Here is a 26,592-nt window from a genome sequence, read left to right as displayed (position 1 = left end):
TGTGCCACAGGGGCATCTGGGCAGCCCCTGCCGTGAGGCCCCAGCCCCTCTGCTCTGCTCTGCAGTGTCCCAGGCACCCAGGGTGGGACTGAGGACATCCCTGGTGGAAGCTGGCAAGAGGTTCAACAAGCCCAACTCTGGGAGGGCAGGGCCATCTCATGCAGGTGGGGCTGGAGCACCCCTCGGGCATGGGCCAGCCTGGGCTCCAATGGGGCGGAAAGCTGCGGAAGCCTGGGATCGGTGCCTGGCACTCAGGGATCATCAGGAGGTCGCTGGCTGAGGGGCACCACACCCCCCAACGGGGAGGGATTTGAGGCGGGGGCAGGCAGCTAGGCAGGGGAAGTGTATCCTCGCCCCAGGCAGCACGTGCTGCCTCCATCTGCTCCCAGCTATGCAGCCTCTCAGGGTCCGGAAGCTCCCCAGGGTGCAGGAGGAGCTCTGGGGAAGGGTCTCGCTCAGCCCCACACCATCCACCATTTGACCAACCAGGCCATTCTTCTGCTCATGGGTTCAGGCTGTAAGGGTGTATGCACCTCACCCCGGTCACTACCTTTGCTTCCTGCCTCCTCCAGGGCCCAGGCTCTGATCCCAGGAGCCAGGGCCACCAGCATGGACCCAGTATCCCCACCCAGGGAGGCGCTTTCTCAGCCAACCACAGGCCTGCATTCGGCGCTCACGGCAGCAGGTAGAGGAAGCCCGTCATGGGCAGATGGGGGAGGCCACAGTCCCGGTGTGCATGCTAGCAAAAGGCACAGCATGCTGGTGCCTGGGAGTGTGGGCGTGTGTGGGAGGTGTGTGCGAGGTGCATGGGAGGGGTGGAGCGTGCAGGTCCCGGAGCAGGGCAGGGTGCTGCAGGAGGGCTCACGCGTGGTTCTGTGGGTGCAAGAGTGAACGTGAGCGCGGCATGCACCTGTGAGTGTGGAAGCACGTGGAGGGGAGCCTGAGTGTGCATGCGCCTGGGTGCACAGTGGATGTGTGTAAGGTGTGAGCGGCAGGTGTGTCCTCAAGCATGGGCAACCCCGGTGAGGAAGGAGGCCTCCTGTCTAGTCTGGCTCCCAGCTCTGGGCGCTGTGGGGTGGGGAGCGCCTTACTTGACAGTGGAGACGGTCCCCGTGGTGATGGAGTCTGTTTTGGAGAAGGTTGACTTCAGGTATTCGGGAGTGTTGAATGACAGGGAGGCAGGCGGCTCCGGCCCAGGGGTGCTGGGAGCACTGGGCATGCTGGCAAGGGGTGCGGGAGCCAGGCTGGGGGTGGGCGGAACCTTGGCGGGGCCTGGCTTCTGGATGCCCCGGACGTCATACTTGGAGGGGCGCCCCACCTTGCCCGTCTTGAAGGCGATGGCCCCGCCCATGTCAGGGCTGCCCTCCCCAGGTTTGAAGAGGTGCAGGTACTTGACATTCTCCAGGTCGTACTTGGATGGCTTCTTGTAGGTGCTCCCGTTCTGGGGCCGCAGGTTCTCGCCGGTCTTCAGTTTTTGGATGAAGAAGTCATACTTGGAGGCCCGGGCCACCAGGTTCTGCATCTGGACACTGCTGTGCGACGGCAGGGGCAGGATGGTGGCCTTGGTCTCCAGGTGGGCCGTGCTGCTGGGCAGCCGCAGGCCGGGAAGGGGGCCCACCACCTCCTTGCCCACCCGCTCCTCAGTCTTGGCGCCGGGGGCCGGCCAGGAGAGCTGCTCGCCAGCCTTGAGCTTGCGGATGTACTCCTCGTACTTAGAGAACCGTGCCCGCTTGCTGAGGGTATCCTCGGAGGTGGGCAGCATGGAGGAGGTGGCCGCCTCTGGGGTGGAGCCCGCGTGCAGCTTCTCAAAGCTGATCTTCCTGGCCAGCTCGTCCCGCGTGTTCTGGTCGTCGTAGCCAAACATGCCAAGGAACTCCGTCATGGTGGAGGCCGCGTAGTCCCGCAGCGAGGAGGCCTCTCCTGCAGAGGAGGAGGGGGGCGCATCACCTCTGGAAGGGAGTGGGAGGGACACGAGTCCCCCCAACAGGAGCCCCCACCCATAGAGGGAGGGGGTCAGTGTGGGGAGGGGCAGAGCAGGACATGATCTATGGACATTTGGCTCACTTGTTAGGTTTTACGACTCTTAAATTAATTTGTTTTAAAAAAAAGTAATTAATACTGGGGTAAAATAAAACGAGTTCATCAATGCCAGGAAAATCAATTTCCTAAATGTTCTGGCCGATGGCTTTTCAGTACATTAAACAAAGTTTCATAAATGTCTCTGCTCTCTCGCCTTGGCCTAATATGAAAGAGAAGTCATTTTACTGGAAGTAAGGCCAGATCCCAACCTGCCTCCCAGGACAGGGAGTGGCAAGAACCGGAGACAGGTACGGACGTGGGCCAGTGGGCAGTTGAGCGGGAGCCCAGGGGTGAGGAAGATGCTCTGGCCGGGGTCGGGCTGGGCCTGGCTGGAGGACCTCCCTTGACCCCGCAAATAGATCCCCTGGGCGGATGAAGGGTCCACTCCAAGCCTTCCTGGGACCCGGTCTCTTGGCCTCCCCACACTTTCCCAGGTGCTGGGGGTCCCTGACAACACAGCTCAGCCAGGGGCGGGTGTGTGGATGTGCCCCGGCCTGTGACATAGGACCTGGACGTGTCCTCCAACCCTCTGGCCTCCTCCAATCACTTGCACTCACACAAGGCTGGGCCACCCAGGGAGGGCAGGAGTCCAGGCAGGGCCTGAGTGCAGCCTCCCCACTGTGGCCACCCCTGGGCACACCAGGAAGCCTGGAGCCACCTCCCCACAGTGACATGCACGCACACTCTCACACACCAACACACAGGCACACACAGAAACCCACACACAGTCATATGCACACAATCACATACAACACATACATGCATTCTCAGACACACACCCATTACAGTCACATTCACACAATCACATACACCACACATGCATTCTGACACATACCTACACGGTCACATGCACTCACACACAACACACAGGCATTCTCAGTATGCACTCACATGCATTCTGACACACACACCCACAGTCACATGTACACAATTACACATAACACACACATACATTCTCATACACTCTTACACACACAGTCACATGCAGTCACATACAACACACATATGCATTCTCATACACTCTCACACACCCACACACAGTCACATGCACCTACATGCCATCACATACAAACTCACATAAAGCCAGTTAATTACATGCATACAATCACATACAACACACACATGCATTCTCATACACTCTCACACGCCCACATTCTCACAATCGCCAACACACACATGCATTCTCACACACCTACACGGTTACATGCACACAATCACATACAACACACTCATGCATTCTCATACACTCACACACCTACACACAGTCACAACACACACATGCATTCTCATACACTCTCACATCCCCACACACAGTCACGTGCAATCACATAAAACACACACATACACTGGCACCCCCCAATCCCCATCACATGCTCAGAATCACATACAACACACATGTGCATTCTCATACTCTCACACCCACACACCCAGTCACGTGCATACAATCACATACAACACACATGCCTTATCACACACTCTTACCCGCACATACGTACAATCACATGCACACATATGCCATCACATACATAAACCCACACACACGGTCACATGCACACAATCACACACAACACACATGCAATCACACCCACTACACACCCAGTCATGTGCTCACAATCACACACACTCTCACATACACCCAGACACGCAGTCACATAAAACTCATGTACTCGCTCACCCCCCCACAGTCACATGCAGACTCTCACATAAAACACACACCCAGACACAACACACACACACTCATACAGACTGACTCACACACAGACACCACACACTCACACACCTCACACACTCTTGCACGCACACTCGGGCTCCCCAGCTCCTATCCCTGGCTGCCTTCCCGCCTCTGCAGACACACAGGTACACAACTCCCGGAACCCCTGCCCCGGGTCTCTCGGAATGAGGGAGAAGGCAGTCCCAGGCTAATTCTGAGCTGTTCGTGTGGACCTGCCTCTTCTACACACGCCCCACGCCACGGCCGAGGCGTGACCCCAGTGCACACGCACACTTGCCTCTTCACTGCCCGTGTGCTACATGCCTCCCGTGTGCCTAACCCTGACGCAGGGCATGGCACATGCCCTGCGTCAGGGTTAGATGCACCCGCGAGACTGATACCTGCACGGCCCCCGGGGACACCATGTTCTCTCTGCTCGTGTGCAAGGCAGCCACATGGGCACGCTCAGGGGGACAGGACCCCAGGCTGACTACACAGCCAAGGGAAGGCGTGGCTGGGGGTCTCCTCCCAGGTGAACCTGCCAGGCCTGGGATCCTCAGAGATACCTGGGATGGGGGTTTAAAGGGGCAGGGCTGGGCCTGGGGAGGGGAGCACGCCAGTGGGATGTGGAAGGAGAGGCTGTGGGAGGGCCTGGCCACCTGGCACCCAGGGTGCACAGAGGGACTCAAGAAACCAACAGACAGCTGTTCCCCTGGGGCGGGGCTGTCGGGTCAGCCACTGTCCTGACCTCAAGCTACACAGGGTTGGGGGGCCCAGCTCGGGAGGAGTGGGCTCTGGCTGCTGGATTCAGTGGCTCAGGGACCAGGGAAAGGGGCTAAAAATAGCTGGAGGCAGCTGAGCCCTCGCTATATATGGCAGAGAAACAGAAGCTTCGAAGGGCAGGCAGCTTGCGCAGGGAGGGGACCAGGCAGGGGTCCCTGAGGGGGCCCACAGGCCTGCATGGCCAAGCTCAGGGCCCAGAGAAGGTGGCCTGGGAGCCAAGCCCACGGGGGCAGCTGGGGCTCCACTGTCTGTCTCCTCCGGCGCTCACGGCTGAGCAGGCAGTCCCAGTGTCAGGGCTGAGGGGCGAGGCCTGAGTCCCCCAGGCCACGGGCAGTTCCAGGCCCGCCTCTGCCAGCCCCGCTCTCCACTCCCCTGGAGGAAGGAGGCAAGGGCTGAGGCCCACTCCGCTCCCTGCCAGCTGCGGGCAGAGCTGGCCTGGGTGGGGGTGTGGAGGGGATGGTGGCCCTTGTCGCGTCCCTCTCCTCTCCTCAGGCCCAGCACAATCACCTTGTGTCTGGCAACGGCAAGGGCTTTTCCTATCAGAGGAAACTGAAGGTCACACTTTTCCTCATTGATCTTGCAATGTTTGTTAATTACTCTGTCACTGATGTGGCGAAGGATAATTAAACAGCTCTGTTTATATCTTATATGCATAATTATGTGGCTGCGCAGGGCTCCCCGCACAGGGAGGAGATGCGCCCCTCGCTGCAGGGGAAGGGCTAGGGGAGCGGGCAGGGGAGGCGCAGGGCACCAGACACAAGGCTGGGAAGGAGGCCAGGGGCAGAGAGAAGGCCCAGACCTGGGGGCTGTGGTCCTGGCGACCCCCTTGCCTGCTGGAACCCCAGGCCTGCCCTCCCCTAAGCAGAAGGCGTGCAGGGCTGCTCTGGATCCCCAGGACGTGGAGATACCAGCAGAGCAGGGCCTCCGTGCCTCGTGGGAGAGAGGTCAGCCAGGGGACCGCGGCCGGGGCAGCTGGCTGTAAGAAGATACGGCTGGCCGGGCTGGCAATCCGTGTGGCCCTGAGACGTCCTGCTGGGAGGGCCAGGGACAGCAGTGTAGGGAAGGAAGAGGAGGCCAAGGGGAGTGGCGGGAGAACAAAGCTTGTCCTGGGCTCCTCCGAGAAAGCGCCCTAAGTAGCAGAATGTGCAGACAGCAGGCTCACAAGGTTCATGCTGTTGACCACGGTGCCCCTCTTGTGCCAGGTACTGTGCCCGGTAAGCTCAGGCCTCACAGGTGTGTGTAAAGAGTCACCTACCCACCATCTGTCCAGCCATCTATCCTATCCGTCCATCTATCCAGCCACCCTCCCTTCCTCCCTCTCCACCTGTCCACCCCTCTGCCTGTGGTTTCTCAAAGACCCACTGTGTGGGGCAGCTCCAGCCCTTCCCTTCTCACCTGGGGTGCCCCTCCCTGTCCTAGTCTCTCCCACTCCAGGAGTCCTCCCTGGGTGGGACGAGGGGCAGGTATTTAGAGCAGGAGTGAGGAGTCAGGTGTGCTCACCGGACACACTGTCCCTTCCCCGATGGCCTCCCTGTCCCGGCCTTCAGCCTCCCTTCGAAGGCCAGGCACCCACCTGAAGGCTGCTTGGCACTGGGGCCGCTGTCCTCCTTGGTGGCTGCCCCCTCCGAATCCTTCTCCTCCAGGGCACCGCTGTCCTTGGAGGGCTCCTCCGCGTGGTCTTCCTCATCGCTGCACCCCTGGGGCTGCACCATGTAGACACCCTCGGGCGGTAGCTCCAGACCCTCGCGGGCAATTCGCCCCAACACGGGTGTGGGCGCCGGCTCCTCGCTGTACTCCCCGTTCACCCACTTCTCGATCACTGCCCGTCTCTTGTCTTCTTCGCTGCGGGGGGCCCGGGCTGCCCCAGACTCAGGGCCACTGCGCTCTGGGTCCCGGGGCCGCGATGGGCTGCCCTCCGCGTGGGAGCCAGCGTCAGCTCGCTTTTCCACCACCACCTGGCGGCTCAGCTTGGCGCAGATGGCGTTCAGCTTCAGGCCGCCCTTGCGCTTGGGTGCCATGGCGGGCTTGCCTGCAGGCGGGTCCGTGCACCGGGTGCCCTCAGCTGCAGGAATGGAGGAGGGCATGGAGGTCAGAGGTGTGCAAGGCCAAGCACAACCCACCCTCCCAAACAGCCCTGCATCCCCCAAGCTGCAGGCCTCCCCCATCAACCACAGTTCCATCAAACTGCCCTGAGCCTGCCTGGCACATGTCTGTCTCCCCCACTAGTCTACGAGTTCCTTGGCAGCACTTGAGAATCACTCTACTTTCTGGGCCTGGCAGGGTGCCTGGCACAGAGCAGGTAGTTCAAGAAGTAATCTGTAAATGAACAAATGAATGAATGAATGACTCTTCAACTACAAGGGGCGCCCAGGTCCTGGAGGCATTTCCTAGGTTTGCTGGGCCCTGGGAGGGGCTGTGCCCTTTGACACACAAGGAAACTGAGGCCCAGGGAGATTAAGTAGCCGGCTATGCAGTCAGGCTTTCAAGGGACAGCATGGAGTTGCTGGCGGTCGGTTCCACTTGGGAGCATCCTGCCTCACCACACATCCCCGGGGAGAAGTCACAGAGAGCCAGGGACCAGCCTGTGCCAGCCTCTTGCCTCACTGTCCCAGCAGCACTTGGCTGGCACCTCCCACCTGAGCACGTCAGCACCTGGTAGCTCCTCTGCCAGGCCAGGTCCCTGGGCCTCACCTGACTCCAACCCTGCTCAGTAAAGAGCAGAGAGCTTTTCTCCCAGCCACTCAGGACCCTCCCGAAGGCCTCCGTGTTCCTCAATCTCCTCCTGGCCTCAGGGTCTTCCCCAGCCCTTGCCAGCCCCCTCTTGGCCTCTCTGGCCATTTCCTGTTGCCGCTCCCTTCCCCAAGCCTCAGTCAGAGCCGTCCAAGCGGAGTTCCTCACAGCCCTTCCTAGGGCCACTTGTCCCTGTCCTAGGACCTGGCTCCCCAGCCTTGGCCAGCCCCTGCAGCCCCGGAAGGCCTGGCCAGCCCACTTCCCAACCCCCAGGAGCTCCAGCTGGAGCAGGGTGGGATCGCTTAGATCCCTCATGGAAAGCCCCGAAGCGCCGGTCACAGCACCTAATCCCTGAACACGACAGCCCGACACACACAGCTGGAAGCCCTAACGAGGCGACTTGAAAGCCAGCGATCTCCCTCGCGGACGCACAGCCTGAACTCTGTCCCTGATAGGGCACCGAGGGTCCTGGGGGGCATATGGCAAGCCCACCCACCACACGGCCTGGGAGAGTGGACACACACACACACACACACACACACACACACACACACAGTGTGGCCACATGTGGAATTGTCTGTCTGTCCATCCATCCATTTAAGTGAGCTCCTTCTGTGGGCCAGACCTTGTGGTGCGGCTGACGGCAGTGGCCACAGCAGCAGGGGCTCAGCTCACACTCATTGTGTACAAAACAAAATGTGCCTCTTCGTGGCCCTCACTGGAGACATGGGCGTGTCAGAGTCTCCACACAGGTGGGAAGGCTAAGTGAGGGCAGGGCCCCCGGCTCCAGGGTCAGAAGGGGCTTCACTCTAAGATCACCCCCTGCCAACTTTCCACACACCTGGAAACCCAATGAGAGGCCTACTCAGGCAGGAATGGCAATACCTGGGTCTACCCAGGGGCCGCATCCCTGAGGTGAACTTGACTCATATGCACAGATAACCGTCCCCCGATAGACACGGAGCCTGGCAGTCTCAGCCAGATCCTTCCCTTGTAGCCAGTGGCCAGTACGGATGGCTCACTTGGCCCAGACGAGACACAGTGATGCTAGCCCGGCCAGGCCCACTGCCAGAGAAGGGGCTTCTCAGCCTACTCCCAGGCCTTCCAGTCCTGTGACCCTGGCTTCAGGGCCTTAGACACTTGCCCAGGCTGATGCCCACTCTACCCAGGTTCGTCCACATCTCCAAGTCTGTGCTGCCCATACCCAAGACCCCGAGCACGATGTGGGGCCCCTCTTGAAGTTCTGAGACGGGGCCTCCTCTTCACAGCGTCCCACTAGACCTCGGAGCTGCCCAGCAGGTTCTGTGACCCGGGTTTCCTCCAACAGGCCTCCGGGGAGCGGGCCTCACCTGGTCCCCTTGTCCCCTGCCCTGGATGGGGAAAGGAAGGGGGAGTGGGGAGCCTGCACTATTTTTACCAGGAGGTAAGCAGCCAAGTGTGGATGGCAGACGGCAAATGAATCTATAAATATTTATCCTAAGGAAGAGGGAAGCAGAAGCTCCCAGGGCTGCACTTGCTGCTGGTGACGCCCCCTCCCTGGGCCCCCACCCATCCTGGAGCCTCCCTGCACTTTGGCCCACCCAGTCCAGCCCACCTTCTCCCCATCTCGGCTGTGTGCCTGGCTCAGTCCCTGCCTGGGCCCCCACCAGCTGCGGTGCAGCTGTGTACCCAGGACCCGCCCCCAGCCCCAGGCCCCTTTGCTCCTGCCGACTCCCCCGGCACCTGCCCTCCAGCTGCTGTGCTGCCCCAGCCCACCTGCCTTCCAGATGCTGCCCTCCCTCTCCCTCTCCTGCTGGTCCCAGGGGTGGAGGTGGGAGGCGTGTAGGCCGGGGACACAGGGGCAGGAGGCAGAGGTAGGGCTTAGGTTTGTAAGTGCAAGCGCTTGCGACACTAGGCAGCGGGAACGGGGGTGCGTCGGAGCTGAGGTCTAAGCTGCCCGCCGCCTTCCGGCCCAGGGCCCTGGGATCCATAGACGATCCCCCCCACACCCCCGCCACCCCACTGTGGTCTGACCCCAGACTCCTGTCCATGTAAACATTCCCCTGACTTTCTTCCCTAAAATATAAACGCCGTGGCCAGGCCTCAATGGAAGGAAGCCATCCGTCCCCAGCCCTGTCACTGCCCCTTTCATCTCCTTCCCGCCACCAGCCTGCCCGCTGCTCTATTTACACTGGACACTTCCTCTGGGAACAATACTGCCCAGGAGGCAGGCTTGGGCCAGAGGGTGGGAAGGCGAGGGGACTCCTGCTCTGCTTCCCCGGAGACGGAGACAGGAGAGGCAAGGGGAGGGGCCACCGAGGGGGGCTCAGCCGGGCCTGGGACCCACGCACAGCCAAAGCCCACTCTCTGCTGGTGGCGGTGCTCTTGGCCTCCAGCCTCTGGCCCCAGGGGCTCTGGCGCAGCACCAGGATATGGCCTAGCCTCTGGGGTCAGGGAGTCGTGAGCTCACGGCAGAGCTCTGCCCTGCCCTAGCTCTGGCCCTGGGCAAGATTTTTCCGTGTAGAAAGGTGGCCGGCTACCAGGCGAGAGGGCACCTGTCTGTGCCAAGCACAGCGCCCAGCAGGCATGAATCTGGGAAAAGGCAGCTGAGCCCTGGGAGGGCCACCAGGCAGATTTGGTGCCACACCTGGGCTTGAGATTCCAAGGCTGAGAAACCTTACCTGGCCTGGAAGAGGCAGGGGACAGAGAAGAGGCCAGAGGTCTGGGGCAGGGGTGGGCTGGCCTCTCAGCCCCTCCTCGGATTCCCAGGTTCGGGACCTTCCCTCTCAGGGCGCCACGAGCAACAGTCCCCCAGCAGGTCTCAGACCTGAGCAGACCCTGCACAGGGTTGGGGGAAAGGGGCATGGATTGGACCGTCCACCTTTCCAGGTACTAACGGATGACTCGTAACGGCCCAGCGGAGCCAGCACTGTCATTGTCCCATTTCATAGAGGAGGACACTGATCCTGGAGCTGTAGACACCCCAGAGCCCAAGCTCACCCTGGCCAGGAGCTCCCAAAGGCGGGGACTCGGCCCTATCTCCTGAGCCAGCCCTAGGAAATGCCAGGCCTCTCTGCAGGGACTCCTTCCCCTGCCCCGTCCCCTCCTCACCCTCACTTCCTGTTCCCATAACACAGATCCCCCTAAAGTGTTAACTGCGATGGGTAAAACGGTGCAGCAGATTGCTACAATAAATAATTTACTGATATTTATAAATATTCAAATCAGCCGGCTTCAGAAATCGAATGAAGGGAGGGCCTCGGAAGAAGCCCCATTATGGCATGAATCTCATCGCTCCCTCCACAGGCTGGGGCAGGCCAGGGTTCCTGCCGGCTCTGGGTGAGCGGGGCGTTCCTGTTGCTGCACCTGGATCCCCAGTCCCCTGGTCTCGCTGCTCTCTCGGGGTAGCCTGCTCAGGGCCAGGCCCCCTCCCACAGGCATCCTGGGTTCAAGGGGAGGAGAGGCTCCAGCGCCCACCGCCCACGGCCCTGGGTCTCAGAGCTGCTTGTCCTGCCTCGACAGTCGGTGGGGGCGGTGGTCTTTCCCAGGGGGCTGGGCAGGCCTGGCAGCCCCTCCCCACCCATGAGTAATGTGTTTTGGGGCCGGGCTGCCTGTCAGCTCCTGGGCTCCGGGTGCTTTATGGGCTCTGCTTGGTGGCTCTGAACTCCCTGGTAGGAAATAAAGTTCTCCCCGCGCGTCCCTTCTAAACATTTCACTCAGTGGAAATGGTGTTTAAGAAAAATGAGGACATATTTCTTCCTAAGGATGCAGTATCCCCTTTGGGCGGCCTAATGCCCGCTGTATATCAGGAGGTGGGGAGGCAGGGGCCAGGAACCAGTCCCTGGGGTGGGGGTGGGCTGGGGCCCCGCCTTCCCACTGCCAGGCAGCTCAGGGGCCACTCTGGTAGCTGCCCTGCGCCATGGTGTCTGGGGCCATAGAGCAGCTGGCATCCTCTGAGCACCTCGTCTGTGCTGGGTGCCTTACGGTGCCACCTTGTTGATGCCCCCAGGAGCCCCACATGGTCGGCTGTCCTGTCCATTCCCACATAAGGAAGCAGAGGCGGCCAGGCTGGTAGCTGCCCACAGTTAGTGCTGGAGGCCAATTCCCACCAGGCTCAGATGCCCAAGGTCATAATCTTCAGCCCCACCTGTGTCCCCCACAGCCTCCCATCTAGGCATCCTGGAGTCAGCGGCGGGCAGCTGCCGGGGCTTCCACCCTGCCATTCCCCTCCGAACTTGCAGCTCACAGGCCACGAGCCCCAGTTTTTTTTTTTGTTTGTTTGTTTTTTTTTTTTTTTTTTTGAGACGGAGTCTGGCTCTGTCGCCTGGGCTGGAGTGCAGTGGCCGGATCTCAGCTCACTGCAAGCTCCGCCTCCCAGGTTCACGCCATTCTCCTGCCTCAGCCTCCTGAGTAGCTGGGACTACAGGCGCCCGCCACCTCGCCCGGCTAGTGTTTTATATTTTTTTAGTAGAGATGGGGTTTCACCGTGTTAGCCAGGATGGTCTCGATCTCCTGACCTCGTGATCCGCCCGTCTCGGCCTCCCAAAGTGCTGGGATTACAGGCTTGAGCCACCGCGCCCGGCTGAGCCCCAGTTTTGGGGTGCTGTGCTGGCGTCCTTTCAACAACCTCTCTCTGAGCACCGTGCACAGACCAGACCCCGGGCTGACTCCTCAGGCTACGATGTGGGCACGCCGGCAGCCCCGGTTCCCGCACCATGGATGCTCAGTTCAGACTTGGGAATGAACACTTCAAAGGCAGTACAAGAGCCATCTCTGTAGTGGGCATCACAGGTCCACAGGAGTGGCAGGTCTGGAGGCCAGGAAGGGCCAGGAAGGGCCCAGGCACCTACCCCTCCCGCCTCCTGTGAGGTAGATCACAGCCCATTTCTGCCTGAATGGTTCCTTCCCCATCCTTCAGCTGTGACCCCTCCCCCAGCCAGGACCCATCCCCTCCGAGGGGGGCGTCCTTCCCTCTTGGACCCGATTCTGCCCCCAGCTCCTAATAGAAGGGCCTCCAAGTTCTGTGGGAGGAATGGTTGTTGCTCCCCAGGGGTTCAGCCAGGTCCCCTGACCCTCAACAGCTCCAACCTGGGTGGGGGGCATGCTTGGCCACTGGGCCCTAGCTTGCCCCACTTTGTTTATTTATTTATTATGATTTTTTTAGTCCAGTTAAAAGGTTTACTATCCAGACGCGTCTAAGTGGCCTCACTTAGCGTAAGTAACTCTATAAATCAGGGGAACTGTTAGCATCCACCGCACAGGCTGGCTATCAATCTCCCCCAGGTCACAGCCAAACAGGAAGGGGAGAAAAAAGAGAGTTACCACCCAGGGGAGATTTAAAACACACACACTGAGCAAACGCGCACAGACTGCGTGCATGCCTGTGCGCGCGCACACACGCGCGGGCGTCTGTGTTTGTACCATCCTGTCATATTCACACGTGCACATGGAGAATCGGGGAGTGCTGCATGTGGTCGTGGTAGCAGAACACAAACATGGCTCCTGCAGCCATGAGGGGAGACAGATCTGAGGGAGGGGGCTTCGGGTGAGCCTAGGACCCCCAGGCCCAGGCTGACTATCAGTGCCTGAGCTGCCCTGCTCCGGGCAAGTGTCTCTGGAGGGCAGTGGAGGGGATCTGATTGGTCCTCTTCCCTCTCTGTGGCCCCCACCTCTGCCAAACCCCAAGGGCCTAAGCTTTTCCCTTTCCCAGCCCCAGGTGGGCACTTGACAGGGGGGTGGAGCCTGGAAAAGGAGGCAGGAGGCTGTGAGCTGCAGGCCACCCCAGCAGGGCATGATGTCATCTCGGGTCCTCACTCCCTTTGCCCGAGGTTGGCACACCCCAGATGCGGCACTGGGCTCAGGAAGGGCAGCATCATCTAAATGGGTGGCTGACTGCCATGCGGTGCACTGGAGGGTGCGAGGCTAGGATGACGGCAGAAACACCCTACCTTTTCACGGGAGCAGGTGTGGCTGGCTGGGTGTCCACACAGCCTGGACGCCCCCGGAGAGGCCCCAGACCTACACAGCCCCACAAGCTGTGCCATGCCACAGACTGGAGTGGGGGAGGCAGCTCCTGGCATCTCCTCTGGGTCCCAGAGGTGGATGTGGGCAACGCAGCCCAAGGTGGGGGACCTGCCCAGGCCACCTCCTCTCCCTGCTTGCCCGAGAGGCCTCCCCGGCTCTCCCGCCCGCCGCATCTCCCCATGAACTCTATTTCTCTTTCCTCTCTGAAAACAACTGAGCTGTAAATACTGTTTAACCTTCTCCCCCCTTCCCCCCACCCCCTCCCCTCCGCACTATAAAAACACAAATATGCCATAACTCAGCCGCCCGGCCGCCCAGCCTCCAACATGCCCCGCGCCCGGGCCTCTCAGGAAGGTCATTACAAACGACTTTCCGATTCACTGCTCCTGAAATAATTTTGTGTATTAAAACCTGAATCTGCACTTTCTGGGGCCGAAAGCCTCGCTTAATTATGGCGGGTGTCCTTGGGACGGACAGTGATCCTTCACTCGCCAGCCCGCGCTCCAGCCCTCCGCCCGCCGGCCCGCCCCCCTCCCCGGGCCCAATCTGTTTTCAAAGTGTGTCTGTCCTTTATTAAATTGTTTTCTTTTCCACATTATCAGTTGCCATGGAGACCTCATCTCTCGGATTATTTGAATTTCATTATATCTATTGATTTGGGAGCATTTCATCTTTTTTATTGTTTTTCTGTCAATTTTCAAAACGAATAACCATCTAATTTGCGTCAGTGCTGATTATGTTTGTCCCTCAATAGAGGTCGGCAGCTGCGCTGGGGAAACAAATCAATGAAAAACCATCATAAAACTCCCCACTCCAGTCTCCAGGATGTGTGGGTGACATTCCACGCCTGCGAGAGACACACTCATCAGCTCCAACTTCGGCGACGGTGGCGGCGGCTCCGTTCCACGTCCGCCTCCTTTGGCCTTAATATTTAATTTCGCGATTTGGGGCATTATTAGTGGTGTTTTTATTAGCGCGTGTGCCTGTGAGTGTTTGGTGGTGGACTGGCGGTTCCATTAACTTGTGGGTGAGGCAGGGAAGCCCCAGAGGAGAGCAGGGCGGACGGCGTTGGGGTGCAGTGGCGAGTGGAGAAAAGAGGGGAAAAGCTCCGAGGGGGGCGGCAGCCTGGGGACCAGGAGGGCCCCGCGGAGGGGCTGGAAAAGGGGGACCGAGTGAAGGGGAGGAAAAGAGGGAATTCAAATTGCTTACTTTGTTGGTTTTTTTAAATAATTTATGCAATTTTAAGCATTTATGTATAAATTTTTTAATAAGCCACCCTGGAGCAGGATGGCCATTAACATCCCAACGTCCTTCTGTCCAATGGGCTGGCGGAGAGGATCAATTTCTGAGAGTACTTTCCCTTTTTTATGACATGATAAAATGCTTTTAAAGCAACTTACACAAATATGGAAATTTTTTTTTTCGTCCCCTCTCCCTTCGCCTAACAGCCTTCTTATCTGCCAGGGAGGGGGAGGTTGTGTGCGTGCGCACACACACGTGCGCGCGCACACACACACACTCTTGCACTCTTGTGCTCACGCTGCCTCTCTCCTGCTGGGGAGGGGGCTGAGCGGGCTGGCAGGGAGACAGCCCCAGTTCTAACTGGAACTGGCCGCCTGTCCTTCTAACAAGGGCATAAACTTTCATTACCCATGCACGCAGTCAAAGACAATTTAGGGAAACGCGCTGCTTGGAAAAGGAAAACCTCAGCGATTCGTGGTCCATGCTGCTGCCACCATCTGGGGGGCTGCCACCATCTGGGGGGCTCCCACCTCCAGCTCTAGGGAACCCAGTCCCTGAACCTCTGGCCCTGCCAGCAGGAGGTCGAGTGAGGGCAGGACAGCTTCCATGTGGACCCTGTGGGCAGGAGAGCCCAGACAGAGAGTAAGGGTCTCCTCCTCGGCTCGACAGGACCATCCATGCACCGGGCTGAGGCCAGGCGCCCTGGGTCTTGCCCTCCTTGCCCTCTCTGGACGGCCTGTACTAACCCCAAACAGGGCTAGACCTTGAGAGCAAGTGCAGGCCTGTGTCATCCTTGCCACCGCAGGCCTGCATCAGAGCAGAAGCTCAGCTTTGCAGATGGACGGACCGACGGACTGAATGGCGACAAAGCGGGGAAACAGGCCCTAAGGTATCCTGAGGTGCCTGCGGGGGCCCCACAGATGCTGGGGCAAGATGCCCTCCCCAGGTGCCCCTGCTCTAGAAGCAGCTCTGGTGCAGAAGTGCCTCTTCCTATAGAGTCAGGGCGTTGACCACCATCACCCCTACCTGGGCATGAGCCCCTGACTTCCCCGGAGATGGGAAGGCCTTCTAAGAGGAGGGCCAGTGCCTCCAGATCTCAGGGTGACCCTGCCTCCTCTGCCTCCTCCCTCTCCTGATGAAGGCAAAAAGGAACCGAGGGATGCCCTGCCCAAGCCCCCACCAGCCAACAAGGACAGTCCTGAGTCCAGCGTAGGGTCCGAGCCTTCCCCGGCACCACCGCTGCGGGAGGGCATCCAGCCCTCTGAGGCCACCGTGGGATACCTGGGCTTTGGCAACTTCCACAGAAGATAAATCGACTCCAGAGACCTGGCCCTTTGGAAAGCTCGTCACTTCAGCATCTTCCCTGCCCTGGGCTCAGGTCCCCAACTGTAACGCAGCTACAGGGGATGATGTGGGCACACGTCTGGCTGGGGCTACAGAGCATACGGTGCCTCCCTGATGCTCCACGGTGACTGTGGGCAGAGTCCCCTCCTCGGAGCCGGGAGCACTGCTTCCTGCCCGGTAACAGCACGGCACTGCGGACCTGGAGTTCGACCCGTGTGGCCCTGCCCACCTCTGCCTCGGGATCTGAGAGCTGCCCTAGGCCTCCTCCTCCCATCCCCGCAAAGCTCAACTTCTTCCTGGGCCTCACCTGCCCCAGCCATCCAGGCCCGATCTGGAGCTGACCAGTGGGCAGCCCAAGAAGGTCCCCACGGGTCCCCGGGCCCTCTGTTGTGGCAGCCGGGGAGCAGACCTGGCCGCCCTAAGCCCTCCGTGGGGATGCAAAGGGAGCACCCACCCCTCCTTTTTTTCTGTGCTGAGATACCCCCCCAACCAACTGTCATTAAAATAACAAGTTTCTGTTACAATCTAAACATTCCCACATCGCATAAAGGGTTATATTACACCCGAGTCACTCCCGGCCCGTGTTTGCACAGAAAAGCTCACGGCAGGTCCCCCCTCCTGACGAAGTGACTTATTAAAGTTTAAACAGTAATTAACAGAACAATAAAAATAAAGGGATGTTTGGGGAGTCGTAGCGCACACAGGGTTTTTGGCAGTGCCAGCAGTTTTTCAGTGCCCTGCGTTGGCAGCAAAATGCGACTGTGAAGCCAGTGGGGACAGAGGACGGGCCCAGGGCTGAGCCAGGGAGTCTTGAGGCCTAAAGGGCCAGAAACCCTGAGGCAAGGCTGGTGGGAAGGAATGGGGGTCCTGGGGTGGCAGGGTGGGCACAGTGTGAGCAGGCAGGGTGGTCCGGCATGGGCAGGGAACAGGCCTGGGTGGGGAGGCTTCAAGAGGGGTGAGGCCAGTGCCCAGCTGAGCCTCAGGCACTTCCGGGAGCCCAGTGCCTCGGTCACATCCGGCCAACTCCGTACCGACCTGGCTAGGGGCGGTGTCAGGTCCCCCGACACTGCGGGCATTAGGAGACCCTGCAGTTAATGATTCCTGGGGCTGGACCCCAGCCACTCGGCTCCTCTCCCAGTTGGGCAGGTACCCCTACCCCCGTCTCCAGCTCCTGTGGCCGGGGCACTGTGGGAACTCTCCTGGCCCCTATTAAGCATGGGTAAGGACTCGGGGGCCGGCCAGCCTAGCACATGACCCTCCCCTACCCACCCCCAACAAAGGGAGAAAGTGGCCAGCTTGCTGGACCAGGTGGGACCCAGTGGGGAAGTCCTCTTTCCCCAAAGTTTGCAGGGAGCTGGCCTGGCAGGCTGGTCCGGGCCGGAGCTGCCTGGGATGGGCACGGTTAGGCCTGTTACCTTCAGCCTTGCCTCTTCTCCCTCGAGTTCCATCCCAGGGGCTCAGACACCTGCCTGCCAGGGATGGCAGAGATGGTCAGGACGAACCAGGCACCCAACCCCGGCAGCCAGGGAGGGGTCCCAGGAAGAGGGTGGGGCTCCCCCTGGACCTAGGCTGGCTCAGAGGCTTGGGGGCCAAGGAAGGAGGGACAGCAGGAACCCCTGATGGCCACACAGAATGTGTGATCTCAGGGTGGCGACAAACCCATGCCAGCCAAGTGACAGACACCAAGGCCCTGCTGGACTGGCCCAGACACCCGCCCCCCATGCTGCTTCTCATTCCCTCTCCCAGAAGCCCTGCGCCCCCGCTGTTGTCGACCACGTTGAGGCAGGGCCCCCGCCTGTCCGCTGCTCATCCCTGTCGTTCCTCTCCAAGGAGAGCCACCGCAGAAGCAAAGCTCTCGCCCCACCACACAGCATCAGCCCTAAAAAGTGGCCTTTCAATAGAACATCCCCAATGCAGGCTCTTTCCACCAGGACAAAGAAGACACCAAGGGCCCCCAGGAGGCCTCTCCACCATCCTCTGAACAAAGGAGCTCTCCTCCTGGGCTTCTCCATCTCCCTCTGTGCCTCAGTGGGCCAACCTGCCTAGGGGTACCCTGGGATCCTATTTCCACAGCAGCCTCCCACCACCTTGGTGCCTGCCCTGGACCAGCATCCAGCTCAGAAATGAGCCCCCAACCCAGGGCCAGCAGCCCCATAGTTTCCTGACCAGGGCACCTTTGCTGGTTCCTCCACATCCCAGCCACATAGGCCAGCAGGAGCCTCTATGAGGCCTGCGTGGAGGTGTGATGCTGGGCTGGGCCAGAGACTCTCTCTAACGTTCTGTCTCCCAGGATCTAGGTCCTGGTAGCTGGAGGGTATCAAGGGCATGCACTCTGTCCTGGCTGAACCCCATACTGCCTGGCTCTGCCACTGCCTCTCGCTGAGGCCCCTGTGGGCACAGCCAGCCAGGGGGTGCAGGGCCCCACAGATCTCAGTGTTGCCTGGGCTCTGGCACGTAGGACGTGAAGGAAAGCCAGCAGCTTTTCTCCCCCTCTTTCCTGGGCAGAGCCCTTTGGGGCTCTATCTCCCCCCGCCTCCAAGATGAGTGAGTCATGGTGAGGGCAGAGTGGAGGGTCGCGACAGAGAGCTCAGGAGGGGGCAGGTGACGCTTCCCAAGCCTCCAGCTGCTCTGCTCAGGCTGGAAGGAACGCCAGGAGCTCACACTCCCTCGCTGCTGGAGGAGGCAGACTGAGTCACCCAGCGCCAAAGCCTTGCTGGAGCAGGAGGGGGCAGGAGAAGGCGCCTTCAGGGTCAGGGGAACGACTGACAGAGGGCAAGGCAGAGGGTGTCTGGGTGGCACCAAGGGGGCAGGTGGGGACAGGGGCCTTCTCATGGGTACGTCTAAAATGGGCAAACAGGGAACCAGTTGCTCATCCTGACCCGCTGTTTCTAGAATCTGTGTGTGGGCCACGGCAGGGGCGTGGCAAGTGGCTCTGGCTGGACACGGAGCTGAGGAGGGCAGCCTGCACTTAGGTCCCACACACCTTGGGACAAGGGACAGCTATCAGGGTGGAGGCTGTCCTAGGTGCACAGAACTTTAGACCTGGAAGGGGACTGAGGTCCAAGAGGCTGAGAAACTTGGCAAAAGCCCAGGTCACTCACTCACGAGGACTAGACAGCTCCAGGGGCGCAGTTCCCAGTGGGGGCCCTCTCTCGCCCAGCAAATCCGATGCTACACATTTCTGTTTCAAAGCAGAACTTTCCGCAGCCTTGGAGATTGCACCAGGTGGGCCCCAAATACCACAAGGGCCTCCTGCTGCGGAGAATTTGAGCCACACATGACCCAGTGGGCAAGGACCCCAAATGGCTCCAAACCAGCACCTGCAGGGTGCAAGGCCTGGAACCAGGCTCCCCCACCCTCTGGGGGAAGCCAAGTGGAGGCTGGTTGCGTGGCCTGGCTGACCCACCGGAAATGGGTAGGACGTGTGTGGCAGAGGGAGGGGACCTTTCTCTTGCAGTGACTGAGACACTGAGACCTTCCACTGCGTGCTGAGGGGGAGACAGGGCAGGCACTCTCTGGGGATGAGAGGAAAAGCCTGGACCAGAGAGAGACCTCGGACAGCAGGCCCAGCCCAGGGGAGGTGGCAGCGTGGGCAGCAGGTGGCAGAAGAACGCTGGGTGGCACGCCACCCGCCCTCCCTGCAGCCTGTCTCCACAATCCCCATGCTGAGGCCAGTGGCGGCGACCATGACGAGGACATGAGGGGACTAATTTAGGAGTATTTTTAAAACGGTGGCCCTGGTGGAGGGCTTGAGCAGTTGTCAGCCATCTGGAATAAGGAATTACAATCACCTCCCTAATCCTATATTCCCTAAACCCTAAAGCTGGTTACAGTGCAAGGAAGAGGCAGCAGGTGGGTGAGGGTGGGGGGGTCTGTTCCAGAAGGGGGCAGAGCCCAGGGAGGTGCCCACAGGCCAGGGCAGCACCGCCCCTGGGAGGGGGCCGGGGCCAGGGCTGAAGATCCCAGTGTCCTCTGAGCCCCTCCAGCTCCCCCACCCGCTCACGAACACTCGCTCCCTGGGCCGCGCTGGCTTGCGCAGGGGCCGTCAGGTAAATTAGATCTGAAAGCTGACAATTTCTGACCATATTTCCTTGATTATTTCAAACAAATGCACAGCAGCCGCTGTAAGGAGATTAAAGTGACATAAACGTCCCGAGTGGGAGGGGGGAGGGCAGAGGATTCAGGTCACCCCCATCCGTCCCCCGCCTGACAGACGCTATATCGCTATCCAATCCAATAAAAAATCCCCCCCTTTTGCTTTAATTAATTTTACAGCTAGCTTGCTTAATTACTTTCAATCAAAATCCTCCTGCCATCGCAAAATTAGAGATGGTTGAGCTCCATTAGCCTAAATTCTTCATTTCCATATAGAAAAGAGGCTGTCTGCAGAGCCAGCCTGGGCCCCTGGCAGGACAGACGCCCGTCTGCCCGCCCGCTGCCAGCCAGCCCACCCCTGGCTTCCGCTCTCGGGCTATCTCTGGCCTATGTGTGTCCCCTCACTCTCCTCCACCACTGCTCCCTGGGCCGCAAAGAGCTGAGGTTCAGGAGGGGTACCCGTTGCCCCGACTTCCCAGGATTCAAGAGGGGACTTTGGGGCTGGCACGGAGCTCCCCACCAGGGCCTGCAGCTTTTGATGAAAGCATCGGCTGATCCTGGGAGCCTGCTGCCCTGCCAAAGGGCCCCTGCTGCCTCCAGGACAGAGCCTAGTCCCAAACCTGAGGCAGACAGGTCTTGGGCTATCTGCACCACCTGCCCCAGGAAGGGGTCCCTCTCCCAGCAGGGCGGAAACACCCCAGCCCTGGACTTAGGCCCCAGTCAGAACAGACCCCTGGAACCAATGCCACCCAGGGTTCCCTCTGCCGATTCCTGCCTGGAGTCATTGTTCACCATCAGGGCGACTCGGGCCAGCTGTCTCGATAGTGCTACCAAGCAATGTAGCAGCCCCCACATACTCTGGCATTCTCCTAGGGGCCCCCCACAGGCCCCTCCTCCCTATCCCATAGTCCTGGTTCCCAGCCTGCAACAGCTGCACCTCCACCCCCAGCCTGGGTCGAGTGGGTGATGGGTCTGGGCTCTGTCCACATCCTGTGCCTGCACGGGTGCCCTTCTCCTCCCCTCCACCTGCCTCATCTTCACAGTCCCCAAACCCAACTCTGGAAGCTCCACTTCAGGTTTTCCATACTACAACCCCGAGTGTCACCACAGGGTCCGGCCCAACCTGGGCTCCAGCTGATTAAGGATCTGCAACAGGATGTAGGGATTACAGTAAAACCTGGCTCCGGATCTGCAGGGGCAGCAGGCCAAGTCCTGGCCCTGGGACTCCCCTCCCCTCCCCTTCCAGCATCCCTACCCACTCCCCATCCCAATCCCAGCTGCCAAGTAAGGGAGGAAGGCTGAGCCTTCGGGGACTCCTGGCTGGAGTCTGGGGGGTTCGAACTGACAAGGGGTGGCACTAAGAAGCCCAGGCCAAGTCCTGCAGAAAGGCTGGGGTGGGGTAGGCTGGGGAAGGGGAGTGATGGCTTTATGCCACCAGGCTTCCTTCTCAGGGAACCAATGTGAAGGTGGGGTGTCCTGGGCCGGACCTCTGGGCAAAGGCTGAGTAAGCAGGGAAGGAAGTGCCCTAAGGGCCAGGAGAGCCCCTTCCAGGCAGAAGGCCTTACCACGCTGCCCCATGGCTCCGGCTGGATGGCACAGGGGGCGGGAGGGGAGGGGGGGTGCGAGGCCGGCTCTGGAGGTGGAGGGAGGAGCTGAACTTGGACCTCTAGGGCCTGTCTTCTGGACACCAGGGACCACAGGTCAGTCTGCAGGCTCCTCACTGGTCCTGCTCTAAAGATGAACGCAAGTCCTCTCCTCCTGGCTTGGCTGAGCTTCTCAAATATATCCTGAGGAGCTACTGGCACTGCCCCCTCTGCCCTAGGGATCCTGGGAGGATGGTTTCGGGTCTCAGGGGGTGCAGTGTCACAGGCTCCAGCATTACTGCTTCACACCTGAGAGCACAAAGGGTAGGGCAACTTTGGGCTGGAGGAGGGTGTCCAAGAGGCCACACCCCGGCTGGGCCCTGAGGTCAGCAGGTGAAGAAGGTGAGGGGGCAGGCGGGCAGATGGACTCGCTGCTAAGCCCAGCTGGGCCCTCCTGGGCTCCGGTCCCTCCATGTAGGTCTGAAGCCTCCCTCCCACCCCCCTATCAATGAGTCACTAGCAACAGGGACTAGGAAGCAGGAACGCAGACGCAGCCCCAGTCTTTGGGGACACATGCTCACATGCTGACTTCCTGGGTGTTCCCCCTCCCACTGGGGCAGGGATGGGGCTTCATACCCATCTTTCTTTCTGTCTTTTTTTTTTTTTGGAGACAGAGTCTTACTCTGTCGCCCCGGCTGGAATGCAGTGGCACGATCTCGGCTCACTGCAACCTCCACCTCCTGGATTCAAGCAATTTTCCTGCCTCAGCCTCCCAAGTCGCTGGGATTACAGGCGCCCGCCACCACACTCGGCTAATTTTTGAATTTTTAGTAGAGACGGGGTTTCACCATGTTGGCCAGGCTGGTTTCGAACTTCCAGCCTCAAGTGATCTGCCCACCTCGGCCTCCCAAAGTGCTGGGATTATAGGCAGGAGCCACTGTGCCTGGTCTTTTTTTTTTTTTACCTTAAAGTCTTTTATCCATCACCCTCACCCCCCTCCTCACCCTGACCTCCGTGCCTGGCCCAGGTGGGTCGGGGCGGTGGAAGGGTGGATGGAAGAGTATGTAAGGGGTCAGTTACTCAGAGATCAAAGGGCACAGCCCAGACCCTACTCCACCTGCCTGCCAGCCCACGTGGGGCAGCACCGGCCTCTCCCTGCCAGGCCCTCAGCATGCTGCCCCGTCAGTGGCGGAAACCGCTCGCTCCTTCAGCTCAGCGCCCTGCCACTCCTCCTCCTACACAGCCTTCACGGGCCCCAGCTGACATTTCCCTCTCTCTGGGCAGCCTCCCGGGACCGTCGTCTCCCTCTGTCCTCACTGCACCCTGTCCTAGTCTTAGCACTTTTGTAGGAACTTGTTTAATTAGCCCTCTGCCTCACCAGACTGCAAGATCCCTGGGACGAGACCACTGTTTCAGCGCGGTGTCTGGCCCAACAAATATTTACTGATCGAATGTGGAAAATCCAGTGCTTCTCGAGCTCATGAGGGCGGCGCTAGGCCCCAGGGACGTGGCCTGGCTTCTGGACTGATCCCCTCGGGGCTCCAGGAACCTTTCCTGGAGGGGTGGGGTGGGGACTCCCTGGGTGGGACTGAGCTGAAGCCCCCTCTCTTGGGTCTCCTGCCCTCTTGAGCCCCAGGCTCACCTCCAAACGCCCTTCACAGGGCTCTGCCCAGAGAACAAAAGAGGCCCCAGTTGTTCCAACATTTCTCGGCGAGAGGAACAACTGTTGCTGGCCAGTCCCTTTCTGAATAAATCCTGCAACTGTTTGCAATGAAGTGCGACTCTCTCCCTCCACCTCCTGTCCCTGTCCCAAAAGGAGAAAAGGAGATTGAAAAAAGATGGGGGAAAATCCCATATCAAGCCCCACCATCTCCCTACACCCACTTTCAAGTTTATCTGAAAATGTTATAAACACAACACACAGGGACAGCCACCTGCTGTCCCAGACAACTGGGACAGCCGCAGCTAAGGGTGAGGCTGTGAGATCAGGACCCAAAAACAGGAGGTGAGACAGTGAAGGCTGGAGGGAAGTGGAGGGTGTTGGGATGGGGAGAAGGGGCAACGAGAAATATCACCGTGAAGTGGGAGAGGCAGATGGCAGGGTTGTACTCAGCCCTGCAGGGGCAGAGGAAGGAGGGTCTACGGACCAAGGGCCCGGGAAGGCTCCTGGGGGCCCGGTGGAATCCAGGAGGCAGGAGTTTCCAGTGGGGCAGTGGATGCTGAGAGGGGAAGGAAAGGAGGGAGAGAAGTTGAGTGGGGAAGAGGGAGCGAGGTCTATTAAAAACCTCTCAGTGCATAACACAAAATGTCAGGGTTTATAGCTTCATTCTTGGCTTTGCCGGGACTGAGAACCCTGAACAGAAATGTCACCGCTTGTCATGTTTAATCACCTGCTGTTTGTTAACACCTTCCCTGCAAGGAGCCTGTCTCAATCTGCCCCTGGGCCCCCCAGGGACCCGGAAATAGAAAACATCTCCTTCTCTGGGCTCTTGGCCCTGCCTAGGGGCTCTTCAGCTCCATCTGAAGGCCTCCCGAGGAGCCCCAAAGTGATCCTTCCTATCAGGGAGGCCAGGGAAAGGGACCCCACATGGCGCCCTGGAGGTGTGGTGCGCTTGGTGTGGTTGGGCTGGGGCCTGCATCCCCCTGCTGCTTGTGCCTGGCTCTCCAGACCTATCTGTCCATTCTAGCTATTCCACTCGGTCCCCTAACCCTGCGGGTACAAGAAGATAAATACAGGAGAGCCCGCTCTGATCTCTGCAGCCTGGAAGTCACCAATGTGTCTGCTTGAACAGCAACGGTCACATAACATCTAACAACCAAAGCCACCATCCTTCCAGTTACAATCGGATCACACCATCTGGGGTTCTGGCTTGGCTCTCTGAGCGTGCTTTCCTGGGTTGTTTAGACTAGGAATTCTCAGCCCTACTGCCCCACGTTCCTTCCTCTGGGTTGAGGGTAGGTGTGGGGGAAGGGCAGCGCAAATCTTCCCCACCTTCTAAAGCACAGTGTGGTCTACACTGGGAAAGAAGCCGGTCCTTTTTCAGATTACAACCAAGCAAAGACCTGGGCAAACTCAATACAGCCCGCAGGCTAAAACCCCACTTGGGACAGCTGCCTGCAAAGCAGTGAGTTGATCCCGTGGAGTTCCCAAGGAAGTCCCATCACCTCTAGTAGCAAAGAAAGCCAGTGGGGATACCCACCGCTGAGCTGAACTGAAAATGGTCTCCCAGCGAACCAGGGGGTAAGGTCCCCATCTTCCCTTCCAGCAAGGTCTCTGCTTACACAGAAACATATCCAGCGAACATGCATCGTGAACCTGTCTCCTAGGAGAATGCCCGTTTGGTTAGACATGCTTCCTGAAGGGCTCTGCGTCCAGTCCTTTCACTTCCATTTCGCCAGAGAGACAAGTCGGAGTGCGTTCCGCCCACCTGCACCCCTCCCCTGCGGACAGACGGGAGCACTCGTTTCTGCAAAGATGGGCACTCCGGGATGCCTCTAGAAAAGGAGGCTTTCCCCCAGAAGCTCAAAATGCATCTGCATCAACAACTACAGTTTATCTTGCATCCCTGCAGCCCAGGGATGTGTTCGAAGACTACAGGCGGGGTATACACAGGGGCCACAGACATCTGGGGACGTGGGCCAGGCAGCACGGTAGATACCCATGGCTGGAAGCCTGTGTGTCCTCACTCAGTGCTGCCATTTGGAACAGTGCTCAGGGGAGCCCCGCACCAAGTCCTCTGGCATTTAGTGTTTGGGAACAAACCCAGCACTATCTCAGGGCCTCCAGCTTCCCCGCTTAGGAAATGGGACAGCTCCTTGTCTTCCTCCAAGGGAACCGATGAGGAGAGATGAGATGTTAGGTGTGGCTGTCTCGGAAGGAAGGCGCTGATAAACTTACGGTGGTGGGGGAGTGAGGGGCTGGGGGGTGGGGGTTGCCTTGTCCGCATCCTCTCCAGAAGCCCCGCCTGGACTGTGATATGTTGCGGGAGAAGGCTCAGTGTTAAAGCGGTGGGATCGCAGCTGCAAGCCCTTTTTTAGGCCAGGTCAAGCTTCCAAGCAGTGCCCTGCCATGCCTTGCAGGGGGCGGGGGGGGGCACGAGCATGCCCACCCCAGCACATGCGCCTAGCGGAACGCAGCAGCCTGGGAACAAGTTTTGGTAGCACGAGGGGGTTTAAGTGGAGCCAGCCGCAAGTCCCCCTCCTGGACAGACACGTAGTCCATTCAGGAGGTGCCTGGGCTCTCCAGGACCCTGAGGGTGGGACCATGTCAAGTAGCCCATCCTCCTGCCTCCAAACAGGGCTGACTAACCCTCCCAGTTTGCCCAGGACTGGGGGGGTTCACACACATGGGTCTTTGCAGTTCTGGGCAAACTGGGGTGGTTGGTCATCCTATTTCGAGACACCACGAAGCTGACCACACGGTCTGAGAGCTGGAAACTCAGCCCGGAGTCTAGCTCGCATCTGCTCCTCGGGTCTCACACTCTCGGGTGTCAGAAATCCTCTCTTTCCTGGGCGAACTGATGACACAGGGCCTCTCATGCCTGTGGAGGCCAGACCTGAGCCTTTCCCATCTGTAGGTTTTGAAAAGCTGGTTCCTGTCATTGAGAGGGATGCTGAGCACACATGGAATGTGTCCTCCCAACTCAGCCGCCCATGGGGGAGCCCACAAGGAACCCCCAGCATGGGACCTGGCCCAAAGGTCCTCCTGGAATGGAGTTGTCTTGCCTGAAACCCTTGCATTTATCAGATGAGCATGGCCTCCCCGCCAGGCCCCCTGGTATAATCCTTTCATTAATTTACTATTACATGGGAAATTACTCCTTACCCAGGAATATAAGTTTTCATCTTATTTTAAGTTAGATTCTTAAAGCAATTACCAAGGCATCTGGCGATGACTTCACCACTGCGGCCGGGCCCCGCAGGGTTTAGAAGGGCGGCCCTGAAGCTGCACAGGCCCTAGAGGGGAGTCTGGGGAGAACTGGGAGGGAAGTGGGGGGCACCCTGTCATCTCTGATATTTGTT

The 26,592-nt window shown here is 59.4% G+C and overlaps 1 protein-coding gene across 5 annotated transcripts in view; it reads right to left on the bottom strand.

The window, feature by feature from the left end:
* The window catches only part of CASZ1 (castor zinc finger 1), a 57,370-nt gene that overhangs the window by 21,602 nt on the left and 9,176 nt on the right, over positions 1–26,592 (bottom strand). For all 5 annotated transcript variants that reach the window (XM_074020519.1, XM_045387350.3, XM_074020526.1 and 2 more), the window contains exons 3-4: positions 6,147–6,635; positions 1,092–1,920 (exon numbers count right to left, since the gene is read on the bottom strand). In XM_074020519.1, coding sequence (XP_073876620.1) covers positions 1,092–1,920; positions 6,147–6,635 — 1,318 coding nt within the window. The remainder of the gene's footprint in view (positions 1–1,091; positions 1,921–6,146; positions 6,636–26,592) is intronic.

The sequence above is a fragment of the Macaca fascicularis genome, chromosome 1 (assembly GCF_037993035.2).
Source record: "Macaca fascicularis isolate 582-1 chromosome 1, T2T-MFA8v1.1".
In the NCBI taxonomy this organism is placed as follows: domain Eukaryota; kingdom Metazoa; phylum Chordata; class Mammalia; order Primates; family Cercopithecidae; genus Macaca; species Macaca fascicularis.
This window is presented reverse-complemented; position numbering and strand designations above follow the sequence as displayed.